A 22101-nucleotide genomic window follows, 5' to 3' on the forward strand; every position below is an offset into this window, starting at 1 on the left:
TAACCACATTCTGTGTAAAAATTCACTAGGCTGTGGTTCAATATGTACCACTACAATCAAGGCAATTTCATAAGCTGCATAATTTGGGTTTATTTATTTCTTGAAATTTCCTTTTCAAGATTTATACTAGAAGCATCAAATGTGGCTTGCAGGAAGATAGCAATTGCAGGGGAAAGGGTTTTAAAAGCATAATTACAACAAGTGAGAGAGTCCATAGAATAATTTGCAGCAAGTGTTGGGGGGGTAGCACTTGCTCCTAACGGTCTTTAACACCTTTGTATTTATTTGGCTTAATATATCCTAAATAAAATCAACATATAAGCTCTGGTTACACAGTTATTTTTTATTTTAAGAATCGTAAATCTTTTAAAAAGCTTTTTAAGAATGATCAAGAGGGTGGAGTGACTCCCCTATGAAGAAAGTAGAAGCATTTGATTTTTTTTGTTTTTGTTTAGAGAAAATACAAGTAAGAGGTAACATAATAGAAGTTTGTAAGATTGTGCATGGCTTGGAGAAGGTGTTTAGAGAAAAGTTTTTTTCTCCCTCTTTCATGACTCTGGAACTTGTGGACATCTGATGGAGCTGAATGTTGGAAGATGCAGAACTGATGAAAGAAAGAATGGCATGTTTCAAATTCTGGGCCCTCTGTGGCTTGAAGCCCTGGGTGGTATAAATGCATGCTGGCATTAACATGGAGATGTGGGCCAGAGTGCATATATTTTAAGAAACTCAGAAATGCAACCTATGAAATATGTAGATGCAACCCAATTAAATTCAGCAAGGAGAATGCATCCACTGGGCATACAACAGAGAGAAATTGAGATAATCTTACTATATGGATCTTTTCACTGTTGGTCCCCCCACCCCTTTATTGTAAAGCTTCTGAGTACCATTTTTCTTTCTGGATTTATTTGTTTGACAATTTGAATAGTTTTAAGCCACTTTGGTTGCATGCCTGGATTTTAGGGTAATGATGAAGAGGGGATGATGCCTCTTAATTTCCAATAGTCAAATGACATCCACAGATCAAGTTCATCATTATTCTCCTTTCAACATGATGGTGTTCACTTAAGTTAAAAGAATTAGGAGTATGACCCAGAGTCTGTATCTACAGCATTGTGTAAGATGCTTACTCCTTACACGAATATTTTAGATGAAGGCTGAAATTAGATTAAAATGTCTGTCTGCAAATCCCTCATTGTCTAGTCTAGAGCAGCCATTTCTGATCAGCTACGTAAGAGTCAACGAGCAGCTTGCATAAGTTCCTTAATGTGAGAGTATCTTGGACATTGCATGTGACTGTTTCCACCTAGCATCAGCTACTCGCAGGAGAGAGAGAGAGAGAGAGAGAGAGCAGCCGCAGGCTATTTTGCAGAGATGAATGAATAATTCACAGCAAAGAAATTCATTGGACAAATTGTGCCCCTTCCGATTCAGTGAGACTCCTCAAGTGCTTCTAGTTAAGCAAGAATGTAAGCAGTGCTGCTTTTGTGGATTTAAGGAGAAAAGAAGAGCCCCATCAAATCAGATCATAGGCATTGATTATCTACAGAAGTGGCCAGTCAGGAAAGCTCACCTGAATGTGGTTAACATCTGACATTCAGAGATACGCTATCTGGAGGCTCTGTCTTCTTACTGCTAGACCTACCTTGCTCCATAGATTTGTCTGACTATTATTTAAAGCCATCAGTTACCACCACCACTGTTTGGCCAGAAAGCATTTGCCCTTCTAGATCAATTGGGCCAGACCACATGTATGTGAGTGTGCAGTGGCAGACTTGGGTACTATGGCGTCCTGTCCGAGCCCAAAATTTGCCCCATCCCCCACCCCTCATGCTGCCTTCCCAAAGCAGCATGGGAAAGTGCTAACTAGGCTTTGGAAAGGAAACAGGAGGGCTCTTTCATACCCAACCAGAGCCTCATACCTCCTTCCCAGAGCCCAGTGCCTTGCTTACTGGACTGCACCCAGTGCATGCTCACACAGTCCTAAATCTGCCCCTGGTGTGTGAGTTTGCTTTTACTTGCATGAGGCTTGTCTTTTTTGCTGTGCCACCTGGGCCAATATGCCCTTTGATATTGTCTGCCCTATGGTTGAGATTCACTGATGACTGCCTCAGGGGGAAGGCTGCATCTGCCTCTTATGAACTTATAGCAAGTACTATACCTTTCTGTGTGTAAGATGCCCCCTATTTTGGGGGACTCAAATTTAAGAAAATGGGGGGAGATGGCACAAAGTTGTTGAGCTTTTTGCGAGAACAAAAGCTCACCCCTTTGAGTTCAGACTTTGGGAGGTTCATGTATCTCCAGCGGCATTCGAGTTGAACCTCGACATGATATCCTTTTATGATTGTGGTAATTTTAATCTGTTTCAGTATTTCAACTTTTGTATCTTTAAAAAGTAGGGTTGTTAATTGTTATTTCTTTTTGTAAACTGCTTTGAGGTTTGTTTGCTTGTTTTTACAATCAAGTGGTGTATAAATTAATGAAATGAATGAATGAAGTTATTATATCGAGTATCTCTTGCAGGAAGTGTGTGTGTGTGTGTGTGTGTGTGTGTGTTCTGCAACACTATGCAGTTTAGTTATTGTGCTTCATGGGGAGAAGCTGTTGCTTTAGTTCAGTTTCATTTCCCATTCCATCTGTTAACAGGGTTGGACCAGGCAGCCTGTCTATTACAGGGCTCCTTAATATTGAGAAGAGTTTGCGTGTTCAGACCCAGAGACTTCCCCCCTAAATAAAGATACATTTGACTCAAATTTTAGTTTTGGTTTTTGGCAGAATTTAGGCCACAACGTTATTGATTACAGAAAGTTTGTGGTTTCATAGGCTCTGGTTTGACTACCTCCCTGCACCCTGACAGGTAGTGCTGACCCAGAACTCTGTCATAGGTCAGCCAAGGGTGAACACCTGAGGTAGGCAGAAAGCCCAGGAATGGACTATGTCCACTCCCCAGATGTTCTCCTGGACTCAGGCACAGGCACAACTCCCTCTCGGGGGTTGACCAAACCAAGTTGAGTCCGTGGATTCCTTTAACGGAATACCCTTCACATAGGGTTGGTGAGAGCATTCTTCCATCCCTGTCACCTGAACCAGTGCCTATCCGCAACCTTACAAGTTGTGACGAATTGCTACGTGGCAGGCGAAACCCAAATGGCAACAGAGCCAATCAGCCAAGTGGGGAAAATTCCTGCCATGCCCCTGTCCCAATGACAGACGACACACGACGGCATAGCAAGGTCAATCGCAAAAGAACCTAAATATAGGGAGAGGTGGGCGGGTGTTCCGATGCACGAGCCAAAAAAGGAAGCTCTGGGTCATGTGCATAGGCATATATTGGTCGCTCGAACCATTTAGACAGCACCCCATTAGCCAGATTAAGCCCAGCAATGAGGGACCTACCAATTGGGTGTTGTGGCTTGTCCAATGCAGTCATACCTTGGGTTACAGCTGCTTCAGGTTGCACTTTTTCAGGTTGCAGACCGCCGAAACCCGGAAGTACCGGAATGGGTTACTTCCGGGTTTCAGCAGTCGCGCATGCGCAGAAGCGCTAAATTGCACTTTGCACAAGCGCCAAATCGCAACCTGTGTGTGCACAGACGCACAGATGCGGGTTGTGAATGCTGCGGGTTGCGAACATGCATCCCGAACGGATCACATTCACAACCCGAGCGTCCACTGTATACCCACCCACAACACAGGAGGTCAGTCTCCAGGTCTCACCGCAACATGTGCCCTCTTTGAGGAAGGACACACTTTCCCAAACTTGGGACTTCAGTTGTTTTTGGACTACAACTTCCATCATCCCTAGCTAGCAGGACCAGTGGTCAGAGTTGAGGGCAACTGTAGCCCCCAAACAGCTGGAGACCCAAGTTTGGGAAATGCTGATATAGAGCAAGGCAAGAGGACCTTTTTCTAGGGTTGCCATACGTCCAAATTTTCCTGGATACATCTGGAATACTGCAGTCAGCAGAAGTGTCTGGGTGGAAAATTGGGGAAAGTCTAGGAAAATCCAGATGTATGGCAGCCTATGTTAGCAATGCCATTTCCCCCACCAAAATAGCTTAAAAACAGCATTTGTTTGCAATGTTGCCCAAAAAGCTCAACAATTTTTCTGCCTGGATTTTCACTGTTTGAAATATGTCAACCCCTACCTTTTTCATCCTAAGGGTATTACCTTTGGGTATACGTTGCAGTCATGTGAAAGTCAGTGTTTCCTACACATGCACACACATGGAACACACACTCCCATCTCTGCATCTTGCATCTGGGCAAGCAAGAGGCATTATCACAGTTCAGTGACACTTTCCAGTCAGGCAACTGCACTTAAGGAGAGCACAGACCTCAGATGGTGAGGGGTGTGGTCTGGGGAGTGTTTTGAGGGCCAAACAGGGGAGCCCCCAGCCACATTCCTGAAATAGAGGACTGTCTGCAAAGTAGAGCTTATGGCCATCTCATGCCCAGCCTGAAATGGCAGTTTATTTCTTCAGGAATTGGACTGGCTCTGCAGCAACTATCTATGCAGCGCAGGATTGTGATAACATGGAACACTAATCTGATGTCAGGTGTTGACTGGTGACAATGATCTCATTGGTGGCATGAATGTGAGAGAGTGGTGTCAACTCCAATGTCCCTAGAGCCATTTTTCCTCTGTCATTTGCTTCCCGCAAACACTCATCTTACCACCTAGTGGAAAACAAAAATGAGAAAGCTTATTCCAAGGGCACCAGCAAAGAGCAATTCTGCTTTGCCACAGCTGGATTTGTTTAGAAGGATCTATGATAGCCCATTTGGCTTGGCCACAACTTAAAGGAAATAACTATGGTACTTAAGGACTTAACTCAATACTCCCTGGAGGTAATGATTCCTCCACCTGTCTTCCTTCCATTGTACAGACTATCTTGCTTGTTGGTTGGGGACCTTTAATTCCCCAGGCGACCTAATGGATACTAAGAATTGAAATTCAATTTTCAGCTTTTTGCTCAAGGGAAGAGCTTATTTCGGTAGGGAGACCATGGGGAGCCAGTGAAGCTTTTCCTTTTCCTTTTTTTTTTTGTATACTCAAGCCATCTTCAGGTTTATTTATAAATTGAGAAAAGAGAGAAGGTTGCACTAAAAATAATTAAACGTGTCAGAATGCAAATAAAATGATTGCAAGGTCACACAGAGCACACTGGGGAAAAGTCAGATCCGGTTCTTCTGGGAAAAAGTAACAGAAGAAACGTTTGCTCATTAGATGCGGACTGTGCTAGAACATGGAACCTTGAAGTCATTAGTGCCCATTAGCCACCTTACACCTGTATCTGGCTTGCTCAGGAGGAGGATCTGCCCCAGCTGCTCTAAAACAAGAGGCACCTGGCTTATGCACAATTTACCCACATTACACTCGACATGGGAGTAGGAATCTGCAGCACTCTGACTGCAAAGTCGTGCTCACTTGAATTGTTCTGAGCAAATAATGTGCCAGATTGGATCAGGGCTCTACATTAGTCATCTCTAGAATCAACAGTCCTGTGGATCCTGGGATGGCTAGCACAGGGGGTCTTCTTGCTACCGTGCACTTTGAATAGAAAGGAGCCTGTCACCCAAAAGCAATGGGATTTGATGACATTCCATCAAGAGTGAATTGTACCTCTGGGAGTAGGGCAGGGCTGTTTTCATGTAGAAACCAACTGCCAATAAGCTACTGAGCCTGGTTTTGACTACTGCTTTTGACTTATTAAATCATCATCATCACCATCCACCTGGTTCCTGGAACAGCTAGAATAGTTACATAAGTGTCTATGTTAATATAATGTTAATCATATCATGTTGGTGTTTATGCATGGCCCCATAGCTCAGTGGCAGGGCGCATGCTGTGCACATGGAGCAGGGGTGGCTAGCTTGTAGACCTCCAAATGTTGTCGTGGGGCTATGGCTCCCATTCTCCCTGAACCTTGTTCCACGCTGTGGCTGATGGAGACTGGAGTCCAGCCAGGTCTGGTGGGTCACAGTAGTTAGCCACATAGAGGGTTCCAGATTCAGTGCCTTGCATTTGACTTTTACCTGAGATCTTGGGGAGTGCTGCCAGTCAAAGTTGGCGGCACTGGGGTATATGTACCAACGTGCTGACTTACTATGGCCAACTATGGCCAATCATATGGCCATTAGTTTTGTGGCTGAGCAGGAATTTTAACTTGGGTTTCCCCAAGTGATACCCCAAACTCTAGCCCAGGGAAGGGAAACCTGTAACTCTCTAATGCTGTTGGAATTCATCTCTCATCATCCCTGACCATTGGCCATGCTAGTCGGGGGCTGATGGGACTTGAGGTCCAACAATTTTTAGGGGGCCACAGATTTGCCACCCTTGCTTCAAACAATGTACCACACTGGCTCAGAATTATTAGTTGTATACCCGAAGAACCTCCCCTCTCCCCCTCCACTGCAAATCACGGGGGTGAATGTGCAGTATGGGACACAAACACACCAAGGACTTTGTGATGAGTTGTAGCTCAGTGGTAAAGCATCTGATGTGCATGCAGAAGGTTCCATATTCAATTCCTGACATCTCTAGGTAGGGCTGGTAGGTGTGGGTGATATGGAACTAGATGGACCAATTGTCTGACTCAATATAATGCTGATCTCTTTGTTCCTGCACAAAATAAGTAACAAATTTTGTAGCTCCATCTGAAAGAACTGCTCTCTTTCTCCCCCCTCCCCCCATTCAGGTCACCCAGTTGTTATGAACAATGGCTCAGCTGTACTACAAAAAGGTGAACTACTCGCCCTACAGAGACCGGATCCCCTTGCAGATTGTGCGGGCAGAAGCAGAACTGTCATTGGAGGAGAAGGCCTACCTCAGTGCTGTGGAAAAGGGGGACTATGCCAGTGTGAAGCATGCCTTGGAGGAGGCTGAAATCTACTACAACATCAACATTAACTGCATGGACCCTCTTGGACGCAGTGCCCTTTTAATAGCCATAGAGAATGAAAACCTGGAGATTATGGAGATGCTACTGAGCCACAGTGTCTACGTGGGTGATGCTCTCTTGTATGCAATAAGGAAAGAAGTGGTGGGGGCTGTGGAGCTTCTTCTGAACTATAGAAAGCCAAGTGGGGAGAAACAGGTATGTCAAAAATGAAAAGAAATGCTGTGTACAATTGTTTGTCTAAATTGAATGGGGGAGAATCCTAAGATAATTCTATGAGGACTGGGCCAAGACCCATCACACCAGTTTTCTGAAAATATTGTTCCTTTGTAAAAATGGAGCCTTAATTTTCTGCAGCTTTATTGGAGTGGAGAGAGAAATTCTCCCCAAACGTTAAGGCAGTTGTTTCTACTTAATTTAAGTGAATTTAGGATAGGCACTGGATATTTTGAGTCAAGCCGTTTTCAACTATTCTTGAGGGAGGGGAAAAAGAAATTGTCCCAAAATCCAGGTAGAGAGAGGTTAAATTTATGAAAGATTTAAGGATGTAGGGCTTGAAGCTGAGGGATCTCCTTTTAACTTTCTTCCTTTAGTGAAGCATTTATCTGGCTTCCTGTACTTCCTTTTAACGTGAAATAAAGCTGTCCAGCTCTCAGGTATTGCAGATACAGCATTTCCAGGTGAAAGCAAATGAGGAGCATGGGAGGCTGCTTCTGGAGTGTTCAACAGCTGGGATGGTTTTCCTGATGTCATGTAAAAAGGATAGCTATAGAATTTTATGTGGGGTGTGTGTGTGGAATCACACTCTTCTTAGGCCACAGGTGGACCATGGACCAAATCAGGCCTTCAAGCCCCCTCCCCATTTAGGCCAAGACACACCCACCTGCCCTTCATTTAATATCATATACAGTAGCAGATTGCACAGGAAGCATGAAGGTGGCTCAGCTGAAACAGATCTTGCAGAGGCACTGCAAGATAGTGCTTTGAAAATGGGCTCAGCAAGGCTGGACTATCTCCCAACTGCTGGGCCTTGCAAAGTCCATTTCAAAGCAATATCTCACACAGCACTTTGAAAGTGCTTCTCAAAAGTTTTCTTATGGAGGTGCTATACACAAAGAACTTGGAACCTTCTTCATGCAGTGCTGATGTCTACCACTGAGCTGCGTCCCTCCCCCATACAGTAGAGTGGAATTTAGCATCCTAGTATTTGCTGCCTAAGGGCTCACCCAGACTTTTGCTTGTCCCACCGCTTTCCCATTGGGAAACCTTCTCTTTACCTCTGAGCTGGAGTAAACATCTATCAGGTTTTCAGTGGACTGATGTTTGCTCCAATTCAGGGCTAAAGAGCAGGTTTTCTCAGGGAAAGTTGCAGGGCAAACAGAAAACCACTCAGACCAGTGCCTGGAGAGCACGAGGCAAGTGGAAAACCAATAAAAACGTTTTTAAAGGAAAGGAAACCATTCAGACCCATGTTTTAAGACTGCAGTGTCAAATCCCTTGATTGGGTAGTAATAATACTGTTCACAATGCAGTACATATGTGAGAAGAAAACTCTTCCCCAGGCTTAGGGCTATCTCTTCTCCTATAGACCATGCCTCTGTGCCAGCAGCCGGCCTTGCAGAAAGTTAGGCCTTTTCCTGGCATGGACGTAAGTAGGAAGGAAACTGTCTCCTGCTACATTTTTTAATGCCAGACAATTGGCACAAAAGCAGAGCCAAAGAAAGAGGCACATTTATTTAGGCTTCACATTTTTAAAAGAAGAAGATAACAATGCTTTATTTTTCCAGTTGAATTACAATTCTGTTGCATATCATCCAACTTACTGTTGAAAGGTAGTATTTGTAGGGGAAATGGATATGCATAAATATTTAATGCACTGTTTTACAAAAGCAGAGCAGGAAGATGTGCTTTAGTAAGTAACACATAAGCTTTTAAGATCCATTCCTTTATATGCTGCTTGATTTCCTTCCCCCCACTCTCTACCCTACCAGTTTACTACAACAATGGTGTGTGTGCAGTGAACTTTTTCCTCAGCTAGATAGCAAAATACCTTGAGCCAGCCCTGGGGAGAAATGCATTTCCTCATCATTTTAAGTGCTGAAAAGCTGCCATTTCCTCACCACAGAATAACTTCCTTCAGGGAAGAAATCAGGATTCCTTGCAACAACTAGGCAATTGCAGCGGGGGTCGGGGGGAGTCTGGCATACAAATGTGAACAAGCAAATGGACTGAAGCATGTTTAAGTCTCTTGAAATTGTTACAAAAGTTGGGTGCCTGCCCTTCTCTATGTTGAGCGGTGGCATGAACCCATGGGTTCCCAGGCACCCACACGGGGTCTGTGACCCTTTGGAGAATGGAAGACACTGCAGAGACTGTTGCAGCTTTAAGGAATATGGTTTATTCATCTATTTACACCTTCAGTTAGCATGGAGGGAGTCCAGATCTTACAGCATGGCTTGCACCCCACAGCAGTGCAAGCAGCCTTCAGCCAACCTGCCCAAGATGAATCTCAGCTCTTCCTACTCCTCCTCCTTCCACCTAGAAATCCTTTGTTCCCAGACTCCCTCAAGCACCTCCCTGGCAACCTTTCAAACCCCTGTCTCTGTTCACACCTCGGGGCAGGGGGGAGGGGGTTCTCTTGTACTTTGAATGACCCTCTATTGTTCTTTGATGGTCCTGGCTCAGCCAGGTTGTTTTGCATAAGCTAGCCCAGGACTTCCTCTTCAGCTTGCATTCTCCCTTCATATCCCAAATAAACAGAATTCTAGAATTTATTAATTTCTAGGATTTAGGGGAGTCCCAGAGCCTAGGGCTTGCCAATCAGAAGATCGGCGGTTTGAATCCCTGCGACAGGGTGAGCTCCCATTGCTCGGTCCCTGCTCCTGCCAACCTAGCAGTTCGAAAGCACGTCAAAGTGCAAGTAGATAAATAGGTACCGCTCTGGCGGGAAGGTAAATTACGTTCCCATGCGCTGCTCTGGTTTGCTGGCCACATGACCCAGAAGCTGTACGCCGGCTCCCTCGGCCAATAAAGCGAGATGAGCGCCGCAACCCCAGAGTCAGCCACTACTGGACCTAATGGTCAGGGGTCCCTTTACCCTTTTAACCCTTAAATCTATAACAACATTGAACCCAAATCAGTCTTGACAACAGACAGCAAGGAAGGAAGGAAGGAAGGAAGGAAGGAAGGAAGGAAGGAAGGAACCTAGAAATATGTGTCAGAACACATTCACTAGGGACTCATCCACTCTTTCATTTGCCCTGCCGCTTTCCCCTTGGAAAACCCATGGTTTAACACTGCATTGGAACCAACAGCAATTGGGTTTCCTGCGGATTGCCATTTGCTCTGATTTAGTGCTAAAAAGTGGGCTTTCCAGGGGAAAGCAGTGAGGCAAAGGCAAACTGCTCAGACCTGTTCCTAGACAGCATGGGACAAGTGGAAAACTGCCTGGACCTGTGCTGTCTAGGCAAGGGACAAGCAGAAGTATGGACATGCCCTCGGATAAGGATGGGGACCCTGTAGCTGCTCAGATGTTGGTGGACTACTACCCTATCATCCCTGACAGCTGGCTGTGCTGGCTGGCTCTGATGGGAGTTGGAGGACCACAGGAGTCTTCCCTGCACCAGCAAATTAGAGAAGCAACAGTTTTTTAAAATAATGTAAAGGCTTGCTCAAGGGTCTCCCCTTAAAGTATAACTCATCCTGTATGTGCATAATGCATACCTAGTTACTATGGTTTAAAAATTCAAGGGCAGATGTGGCTACATGGAAGCTATGTTGTAGCTTACAACTTGGATGTACAATACTGTGATCTTTCTCCTAAATACAGACTAAGTTAGTTGAATGGAGACCTCACTAAAATCAACAAGATAGGATAGTCAGCGGGAGAATGCAGGCAACTTAACCCATTTACTGACTTCGAATTTAAACATAGGTGCTTTTGTTTGCCATTTCCATGTGTTCAAGCACATGAACAAATTTTTAAGTGGTTTGCTGAACAATTGATTATGTGTCTGCTCAGAAGTTAGTTCCACTGAGTTCAGTGGGGATTGCTTCCAGGCAAGTATGGATAGGATTGCAGTGATCATTATTCTCTTAAATCTTTTTTTAATATATAAAAAAGTTTGGATTTCAGTATTTGAATATTAGTACTTAATTGCTAATATGCATTTGCATCTGCACATATCCGGTAAATGTTGCACATGCTATTTTAGTATTTGGTAGCATTTACTAACTGATGTGCAATGGTAGTTAGTAATTAACAATATTGGGTGGCTGTCATGCAACTGTGTTTAGTAGATGACTATATTTTTACTATAACTAACAATATTTAGAAACTGATATGCAGCCTTATTTTGTCACATTGCAATGCTGCTTATTATTTGATAACTGACAACGTAAGACTTCAATCCTAGCCATGCCCACTCACAATTAAAACCTGTTGAATTTGAGGAGGCTTACTCTCTGCAGGTAAGTGGGATTGCAACCTTAGGAGATTTCATATTGGTTGTGTGCCAGAACCACCAAGAGATGCCAATAAATTTTTCATTATGAGAATTTACATTCAAAATTCAAACTAAAATTGTGAAATGTGAAATGTCATCACGATTCTAGCACTGCAGGGAGTTGTATTAGATGACCCCTTGGATCCCTCCCAGCTCTAAAATTATTTGATTCTATGATTCTAAAATAGCCCCACTCTTCTGCCCATAATGGGCTTAAGTGAACACATAAGGAGGGGAAGGGCTTGAACAAGTGCACTAGCTCCACCCCTTTGCCCTCTGCTTGTTCCTAAGCAGCTGTCTTGCAGTAGACCATGGATAGGCAAACTAAGGCCAGGGGGCTGGATCTGGCCCAATCACCTTCTAAATCCATCCCGTGGACGGTCTGGGAATCAGCGTGTTTTTACATGAGTAGAATGTGTACTTTTATTTAAAATGCATCTCTGGGTTATTTGTAAGGCATAGGAATTCGTTCATTCCCCCCCCCCAAAAAAAATATAGTCCAGCCCCCCACAATGTCTGAGGGACAGTGGACTGGGGCCCCTGCTGAAAAAGTTTGCTAACTCCTGCAGACAATCCTCCCTCTTAATCAAGGCTCCTGCATATTTTCCACTACTTTCTATTCAGTTCTACTGCCTGGGTAGGTATAGTGATGGCAACATTACTGGAAAATGGGTTGAGAATGAGAGAGAGAGAGAGAGAGAGAGAGAGAAAGAAAGAAAGAAAGAAAGAAAAGGAAGGAAGGAAGGAAAGAAAGAAAGAAAGAAAGAAAGAAAGAAAGAAAGAAAGCGCTTGCACACACACGCGCACGCACACACACACACACAATTGTTTGCATGCAGAATCTCCCAGGTTTAATCCCTAACATCTCTGGTAGGTCTGGGAATGACCCGTACCTCAAACTCTGGGAATAGCTGCCAGTTAGTGTGGACAATAGTGAGATGGATGGACCAAAGGTCTTGGTAGCTCAGTTGGTTAGAGCATGGTTCTGATAATGCCAAGGTTGAAGGTTTGATGCCCTTATGGGACAGCTGCATATTCCTACATTGCAGGGAGTTGGACTAGATGATCCTCAGGGTCCCTTCCAACTCTATGATTGTAAGATTCTATGACTTGGTATAAGGCAGATTATGATGTCCATGTAGTGAGGGCCCTCAGGCCAGATGACAAGTAAGGTGCAAGCCACAATGTCACTGAGCAGTGATGGATTTTGGGTGGTGCAGGCAGTTCCCCCACCTAGGGCATCAAGCCAAGGGGGTGCAAAATTGAGAAGATACATAATCAATAAGATCCATTTGGGGCATAGGGTCCCATATTGTGAGAGATTACCCAAGTCTGCTCCTGCATTGAACAACATAGCTGGGAAGCAATGTTAGGTCTTTTAGGTAATAACCTGCAACATAACTGAATGCTGGAAAAGGAGTCACAGCCAAACCACTCATTATCTCTCTATGATAATGTGACTCCAAAGACCTATTAGTCACATTCACAATTTAAATCCCCCCCCCCCCCCCGTATGCAACATTGTTGTTGCTGTTATTTAAAATCTGAGGTCTAAACCTATGGAACACAGTGTCCCTTAGGCACTTCCAAATGGGAACAGTTTGTGAATGTCAAACTGTCCAAATCATTCAATATTCCTGACACCCAGAAGCCACCTAGTATTTGTCCCCAGCCCTGTGTTGATCAGACTGGCAAGATAAGCCTAGGAGACACAGCATCCATTTTGCCTGAGCAGCCATCATCACACTTAGGAGTGTGGATTTTGTTTGGATTTTGTTTGCATTGTAATGAGAAACTATATAATTTACACTTCTCGAACTATATGAGAACTCAAACACAGCTATCCTTCAAAATTCACACCTCTCAGAATGTTGTGGTGCAGTTCTCACACCAACCAATGTGTACAAAAGTATACATACTATTGTGCAAAAAAAGAGAGGCATATATGAAAATAACATACAAATGTATATATTAGGGAAGATTGCTTTGCAGACTATTTGTATACAGTGGTACCTCGGGTTAAGAACTTAATTCGTTCTGGAGGTCCATTCTTAACCTGAAACTGTTCTTAACCTGAGGTACCACTTTAGCTAATGGGGCCTCCCGCTGCTGCCATGCCGCCGGAGCACGATTTCTGTTCTCATCCTGAAGCAAAGTTCTTAACCCGAGGTACTATTTCTGGGTTAGCGGAGTCTGTAACCTGAAGCTTCTGTAACCCGAAGCGTCTGTAACCCGAGGTACCACTGTATTGCTCAAAACTGATACTGTTATGCTGACAAATTTTCATGAGGATTTTTTTTAAAATTGCAAAAGGAGGTTAACTTAAGATTGGAGGTGGGAAATGAGAAATGGAGAGAACCAGAGCTGACAGATTTCTCCATCCCTAACCCCAACGATGGATCCTTCCAAAGAAGAGTGTCTCATTCTATATTATGTATTTTCATGTTTTTATATTGTAAACTGGCCTGTGATCCTCTGATGAAGATCATTATGGAAATTTATTCACTAATAATAAAAAACCTCTTTGGAGGTTTTTAAGCAGAGGTTGGATGGTCATCTGCCAGGGATGCTTTAGCTGTGTTTCTGCATTGCTAGGCGTTTGCGTGCATTGCAGGGACTTGGCTTTTGCCGTCTCTTCCAGCTCTACACTTATGTGATCTAAGGATTCTATAATCTGTGGAATGTTTGCATTCAGGTCAGTGCATGTTATTATGTATGTAAGTCCCCACATCCTGCTCCCCAGTTGCCGAAATGCACCCCAGTTTCATGGTCTGCAAATGGAACTAAAAATGTGGGAGAAGTTCCATTGGGTGTCTTATATGAGCACAACATGACTAGGGATTCAAATGGATGCTTGACAATTTCTGACCCTTCTACCTATCAGCCTGCTCATCATTTCCCCCAAATTATCAGTTTCCTTTCTTGGAATCAGCTGAAGCATGCTCACTGTTGTGCCAAAGAACTGAAGGATTAACTTTATTTAAACACAGAAGGCACGTTTCTTTTTCATTAACAGGATCTGTGGTGTGTGACATTTTGATAATAGTAGTAAATAATCCAAAACAAGCAAAGGAAACATGTGCCAGTTCATCATAACAACCTTGAAGTAGGTTACATATCAAAAGCAACACCTTTCTACCTCACAGTGCAGCCTGTCTGAGGTCTCATGTATGGTAACAAGGACTTGGTAGCAGGGAAAATCAGATTGCACACCCAGTAGGTGCTCATCATTATTGCCGTCTCTTGCAGGCTCTGTGAAAGCACACAGCTGTGGACCAAGGTAAAGTATTGCAGGGTTATGTGGGATAGCTTCACAAACTGAAAAATTCAAGAAGGATTTTTAAAAAAGGACTTTGCCACAGAGCCCAATTAAACTATGGAACTCAGTCCCATAAGAGATAGTTCTAGTATTACAAGAGGGAGAAAAACTTCTCACTGTCCACTTTCTTCACCCTTGCAGAGCCTGAGAGAGGGAGAAGCTAACATGGAGCCAAGCTGCAAAAGCCAAGCTCATGAGAAGGAGGGGAATACATTTCTCTTATTATTATTTTTGGCCGTTTAAATCCTCCCCTCATGAGAAGGAAAATAAGCATGCCATCTCCATGGCTGGTGCATTCCACCACCACCACCAACAACAACCATTGTCAAAAAATGTTAAGAAAACGGGAGGATTTGAATCCAAAGCTTCCCCCGACATGTATTCCACCTTTCCTTATTGCTGCTCTCTGGGTTCTACTGGTGCAGCGGCAAGTGGCAGAGAGGTTATTCGTTCCCACAACAGGGCGATTAGCAAGGGCAGACCCACCTGCCTGCTTGTGTACTCCTTTCTCTGGGAGCACAGAGGAAGCTCCACTCTGTCCCATGACTGCTAGGATGCCCTTTCAGGGGCCTTAGGTTTTTGCTGTAAGTTACTCAGCCAGGGGCGAGGAACCTCAGGCCCAATGGCCAAATGTGGCCATCAAGTCTTCTCCACCTTCTCCACCTCTATCTGAATTTTGCAATGCAGCTCTCCAGCCAAGTAATGCATGCAAAAAAAGAAAAGAAAAGAAAAGAAAAGAGAGTAGGGGATATACTAGAGTAAAGATTTCATAAAAACAAATGTGTTTATGAAAGTAACATACATTTATTTATACCGCCCTATACCCAGAGGTCTCTGGGTATACCTATACCCATAGGTCTCACAGACCAAAATCAAAATATAAAACCACAAAATATATAATCAAAATAAAAACAACAACCCAATAACTACCCCCCCAAAAACCCCACATTTTAAATGGGCATAGGATGTCAATCAAATCAACCAAAGGCCTGGTTTAAAAGGAACGCTTTTGCCTGGCGCCTAAAGGTGTACAGTCATACCTCGGGATAAATACGCTTCAGGATAAGTATTTTGGGGTTGCGCTCCACAGCGACCTGGAAGTAATGGAGTGCATTACGTCCAGGTTTCACTGCTCGCGCATGCGCAGTCAGAATGACGTCACGCGCATGTACGGAAGCGACGAAACCCAACTTGCGCACGCGCAGACACGCTGTTGTGTCTTACGTTCTGTTCAGGATGCGAACGGGCTCCGGAACAGATCCCGTTCGCATCCTGTGGTTCGCACCACTGTATAATGAAGGCGCCAGGCGAACTTCCCTGGGGAGAGCATTCCTCAGATCGGGAGCCACTGCAGAGAAGGCCCATTCTCATGTTGCCACCCTCCTGGCCTCAAGGAGGAGGCACACAAAGAAGGGCCTCAGAAGATGATCTCAGGGTCCAGGTAGGTTCATATGGAAAGAGATGATCCTTGAGTTATTGCAGTCCTGAGTTGTTTAAGGTTTTATAGGTCAAAACCAGCACCTTGAATTGGGCCTGGAAACTAATTGGTAGCCAGTGCAATTGGACCAGGATCAGTGTAATATGCTCAAACTGTCCTGCTCCAGTGAGAAACCTGGCTGCTGAATTCTGCACCAGCTGAAGTTTCCGAACCGTCTTCAGAGGCAGTCCTACGTATAATGTAATCTGACCTTGAGGTTACCAGAGCATAGACAACAGTAGTTAGGCCATACCTGTCCAGATAGGGGTGTAGCTGAGCCACCAGCTGAAGCTGATGGAAGGCACTCCGGGCCACTGAGGCCACCTGAGCCTCGAGCGACAGCAAAGGATCCAGGAGTACCCCCAAGCTACAAGCCTGTTTCTTCAGAGGAAGTGTAACCCCATCAAGAGTAGGAGACCTCCCATCCATCTGGTCTAGGGAACCACCCACTAACAGTGCCTCAGTCTTATCTGGATTGAGTTTCAGTTTGTTGGATCTCATCTAATCCATTACTGAGGCAAGACAATGGTCGAGGACGTTGACTGCCTCATCTGCAGTTGTAAAGGAGAAATAGAGCTGAGTGTTATCAGCATGCCACTGACATTGTACTCCAAACCTCCAGATAACCCAACCCAGCAGTTTCATGTAGTATAAATACATTATATTAATGGAAATTGCATACAAAAATATGTAAGTTAGGAGAAATCAGGGCTAAACACTGGTGAATTTTCATGAGGAATTTTGGGGAGGAGGGGATTTAAACTGGTGTGGAAATGTGGAGAACTGATATTAAAATTGGGAAAAACATGAAACTGAGAGAAAAACTTGGTGACTCTGGTGCTTGAGGTGACTCGTCCAAACACGTTATAATTGTTTTTGTACCATGTTGCCACTTGGGCACATTGAACACAGTTCTCTGAGAAAGTTTCTGCAATAGCTAAGATGATTCACATGAGAGTAACTATAACAACCAGGTGCACCACTTTGCTTGAATTAGAGGTGCTTGACAAGAAAAGGAAGAAGAAATTTTGTTTGTATCTGAAGCCAAGAAATCCATGAGTGAACAAAAGGCCATTTGAGGGGAGCTCCAGAGGTTCTTCATCAAAAGAGTCCTCAGGGCTCACATTATGGTAGATTTCTTTTTTGGAGAGGGGACTTTTAATTTACAATATCCTCATGCAGAAGGTCCCAGGTGCAACATCTCCAAGTAGGGCTGGGAGAGGCTCCTGCCTGAAACCTAGGAAAGCAGATATCAGTCAGGGTGGACAATTATGAGCTAGGGCTTACCCACGGTTACCTTTCCTCTGCTCTTTCCAGACATAGTCTGTGATTTAAAGTTTGTGTCTGGGTGCCCTGGAGCAGTGTTTCCCAAACTTGGGTCTCCAGTTACTTTTGGACTACAACTCCCATCAACCCTGGCCAGCAGGTGCAATGTCAGGGGTGATGGTAACTGTAGTCCAAAAACAGCTCGAGACCCAAGCTCTGGAGCTTCCCCCATGAAAACCTGTGTGGAGCAAGTAACAACCCACAGAAAACCAAAATTGATGTTTGCTCTGATTGAGCACTTAAGAGTGGGTTTCCGCAGGGAAAGCTTGGGACAAAAAGCCACACAAGCACTCAGACATGGAGCTTTTAAGTGCAGACCCATGCCTGGAAAGAGTGGAAGAAAGGTAAGTCTAGCACACAATGAGAATATGTCCTATCTTCTGTGTAATAGTGGAGAGGACTCTGTGGTGCCCTTCAACTTTTGAGTCCTAGCCACCTCTCTCTCATCTCTCATGGGAAGGTCTGTGACTCAGTGGTAGAGAACATGTTTCAAATGCCAAATGTCTCAGGTTCAATCCGTGGCATCTCCAGGTTGGGCTGGGAATGTTCCCTGTTTGAAACCATGGAGAGGGGCTGCCAGTTAGTATGGACAATACTGAGCTAAATGGACAAATAGTCCAACTTGGTATAAGGCAGCTTCCTACATGGACCTGTTTCAGGCACGGCCACTTTCTGAGGGCAGGTGGATTGCTACTATCGGTGGGGCTTTTCCCCTGCTTGTGGAATATTCTCCCTAAAAGTGTTTTCCTGGCACTTACTTGATTGGATTGTTGCCGCCAAGTATAGACAGTTTCATCATACCAAGCTTTAAAGGGCTTATGTTATTTTATTCCTGCAATTTACTCTTTTTAGTCCTGTTTTTCCAGCTGCTTCACATAGTTTTCATGCTAATGTTTTAGTGTATAAATGCTGAAGCTCATACTCTTACTTCTTCTGCCTTTGAAGTTGGCCAGTGTTCCACCAACTTGCTGCACATACCTAATTTATAGAACAATCTTATACTCCAGGAGAGGATAATCTTTTTTCAGCCCATGAGCCACATTACTTTCTAGGCAAAAGCAGGTGGAGTAAAGAATCCAAATTGTGACTTTGCACAGCAGGCAAGTTTGTACACACAGGGGTTGGGCCAGGGGTCCAAGGTTCAATCCCTAGCATTTCCAGGTATGTCTAGGGAAAACTGAAGCCCTGGAGAAGCACTGCCCACTTGTGCAGCAAATATTGTTCTGAGTAGACTCGTGATCTATCCCAGCAGGTTTCTATACTTCCTAATTGGAAGACCAGCAGAGAGGCAGTGAGAGATCTGGGTGGTATCCCTTGAGTGGCCAGATATAGTTTCTAGTCTGCCAGTTGCTGAACCTGCCATAGACAGCACTCTCCACACTTGGATTCATAGCAAGCGGTATTTAAGAAGCATGCTGCCTCTGACAACTACTACTTGAATTTTAAGTTATCCATCCCCACCCTCTGCTTTAAGCCACAGAGCCTTTTCTAGCTCACGTTGATTTCAGCTGATAGCAAATGTCTTCATAGTGGTGCTATCAGCATCCTTTTATCTGTCATCAGCAGCAACTTGCCCATGGCAGATGGCTGCAAATTAATATTTGGCTCGCAGATGGGTCTTGGATAAGCAGAATGTCTCCTTCAGAAAATACCAAAAACAAGAATGAAATTGTTTCCAATATCATTGTGTGTGTGTATGCGCACACACACACTTGAATTTTGCTTCAAAGGTCAATAGGCCCCTTGAGTGTGTCATCTGGAGCTCAGTAGAGAGGCCTGTCCATGCATGATCCGGTCCAGAGGATGCACAGTTCCAAGATAAATGGAGGCAGGATGTTTGTTTTGCAAAGGGTACTACAGGGAATCAAAAGGTGAACTTTGGCAGCCTTATTACAGATAATCCTCTAGCACTTATTAAAAGGAGGGCTTCCATTCAGTCAGTAGTGCTGGGTAACTAAAATCCGACCTTTAGCTTCAAATAAGCTTATTTGTATTGAAAGTGAATCCATCCGTCTTCTAAAAGAATATTCCACAAAGGTGTCTGTCTGTTTCCGCTTTTCCCTCCTGAACTTCTTCACTGCCAGAGGAAGAAGATCCTTGGCATTATTAGCTATAAGAATATGTGACTAAAGTTTTTAACAAATTGTATTCTACTATGCTGTACTCACAGTGGACCCACTGAAATTAATAGTCCTGTATTAGGCCACATTCACACCATACTGTTAAAGGTACTGTAAAGGTAAAAGATACTGTAAAGGTAAAGGACCCCTGACCATTAGGTCCAGTCGTGACCGTGTCTGGGGTTGTGGCGCTCATTTCACTTTATTGGTGGGAGGAAGGGAGAGAGAGAGAGAGAGAGAGAGAGAGAGAGAGAGAGAAAGAGCGCTAGCCTGGTTGCTACAGCTCAGTTTCCAAACAGCCATGCCAACTTCATTTTAAAAAAATGATGCAGTAATAACTCATGGCTACATATAGTGATAGGCCGTTGTCACTAAATGCTGCCCAGGAAATGGATTTCATCCAATTAAGCCAACAGAAAAAGATATAGAAGACCACCTTATTTGATCATCGCTGATGCAGCCAGGAAGCACAACTAATCAAGCCTGAGATAAGTTAGGAGAGTAAAGATAAATTAAGAGAGAATTGAGGGTTTTTTTTGGTGAAGCACCTTGTAGGCCACAGTAAATGTCTGATAGGCTGTGATTAATTGGGTGAGACACAGCTTGTGCAGGACTATTTTATTGGATCTGGACAGTACCAGTTAACAGTAGCTATGAATTAAGAAATTCCTGGTTCAGATCTTACCAGTGACATGATCTAAGCTTGCCAAATCAGTTACACTTGCCCTTGGTCCCCGTCCCATGGGATAATAACACTGACCTACCTTACAGGCTTGTTGCAAGGATTACTCAGATAATGTCTCAAACACTCAGCTAGTTCTGTATAAATGCTGTGTAGGATTACTTAGGGTTTATCCACATTTACCTTTCCTCTGTGCTTTCCAGGCACATTCCATTCTTTAAAGCTTCACGTCCAAGTGATCTTTTTCCCCCCTTTCTTTTTTTGCTCTTGAGCTTTCTCTGCGAAAACTCGCTCTTTACCTCTGAACTGGAGCGAATTGGAGCAATCCGCAGAAAACCTGGATTGCTGTTTGTCACTCGGACATGGAGCTTTAAAGTGTGGGCCCATGCCTGTAAAAAGCGGGACAAGGGAAACACATCTTCTCTAACTCTGTATTTCATTTAGTTACGGTACTGCAGAGAATGGGGAGCCTTTGGGGACAAAGCAAAGGTGCTCAACTCTTCTTCCACACACCTCTTATGTAAGAATTAATATAAATTATCAATGAGGAACTGATTTTGCATCTTTTGACAGTGGCATGCACAACAGTTGCCAAGTTTTGGAAGGCTTTTGCTGCCAATAATCTGGATTATTGGTATTCCAAGATTTGGCAAAAGAGCCCTGGGGGGGGGGGGGGCGAATCTTGCTAATAGTGTCCAGGGGCCAAAGTGCTTAAAGTTGCTTATTTTTCATTTGTTCTGATTTCATTTTACACACACAAACACTTTGGTTCAAGAGCATTAAGTAACAGGGGTCTTTGAGAGTGTCTGGGTTTAGTCCAGCCCAAGGTTATTTTTTAAAAAAACTTTTTTGAACTACAGATTTGCAAGTTTTAATTTAGAACATGGAATCATTTCTAATTAAAGACCACACATCCTCCCCCTCTTGGTACGTTTTATTATTGACTCTTTATTGGAAGTTAAGGTATTTTTTCTTTATTTCATTTTTTCCTGAAACCTGTTTGTTGTTATTAAAATGCAATAAAAATATTTGAAAAATAAATAAATATCAATCAGGTTTAGGGAACCTCTGCCTCACAGTTTTGGTCAAGCCACATCCAGCTTTGTCCTATACCTGACATGATAAATGATGACAGGTGTGGGACATGTTATGTACTGAAGTTCTCACCCTGGGCCAGCAGGGGAATACTGTAGATTGTTATGCAAATAAGGGATCGAAAGTGACATTCAGTGATTGGATAGTTTTAGAAAGTTGTTACAGTTACGTTGTATTGGAGCTCTATATAAGCAGGCCGACTGAACCCTTCAGTTCAGTTCTGTCCTGGCCTGTGAATAAACAAGAGCTGTTTGAAGAATCGCTGTGTCGTCTGATATGTTCACCCACAACTTAACAGGACAGGTAAGGATGGGGCTTGACTGAAAGCCCCTTGAACAGAGATGATCAGGCATTTGGGAAGTGCTGCAAAAAGAACTTGGCAAACCCTGGGCTAAGGATTCCCAGGGGCAAAGCACGTAAGTTTAGGAAGCACTACAGAAGGAGCTTTGCAAGTTCATGTGGAATGAAGAAGAAAAAGCTACATTTCTTAAATGAACATTTATTTATTTTTACTTTCCAAAAGAATCAGTGTGCATTCAGAGCAGTTCCCCCAGTGCTTTGAATACAATCTGCTTTCTCTGCAGAGGGGGAAGTGCTACAAGTTTCAGAGCACCTCTCACCTCTGCAGAGACTTCAAAGTGGCTCCCTCTAATCCACCATCAACTGATGATT

The 22101-nt window shown here is 43.9% G+C and overlaps 1 protein-coding gene across 6 annotated transcripts in view; it reads left to right on the forward strand.

The window, feature by feature from the left end:
• The window catches only part of TRPC5 (transient receptor potential cation channel subfamily C member 5), a 171756-nt gene that overhangs the window by 39247 nt on the left and 110408 nt on the right, over nucleotides 1–22101 (forward strand). For all 6 annotated transcript variants that reach the window (XM_080989756.1, XM_080989757.1, XM_080989759.1 and 3 more), the window contains one exon: nucleotides 6705–7103. In XM_080989756.1, coding sequence (XP_080845882.1) covers nucleotides 6726–7103 — 378 coding nt within the window. In that variant the 5' untranslated portion in view covers nucleotides 6705–6725. The remainder of the gene's footprint in view (nucleotides 1–6704; nucleotides 7104–22101) is intronic.

The sequence above is a fragment of the Podarcis pityusensis genome (assembly GCF_964106645.2).
Source record: "Podarcis pityusensis genome assembly, chromosome: Z".
In the NCBI taxonomy this organism is placed as follows: domain Eukaryota; kingdom Metazoa; phylum Chordata; class Lepidosauria; order Squamata; family Lacertidae; genus Podarcis; species Podarcis pityusensis.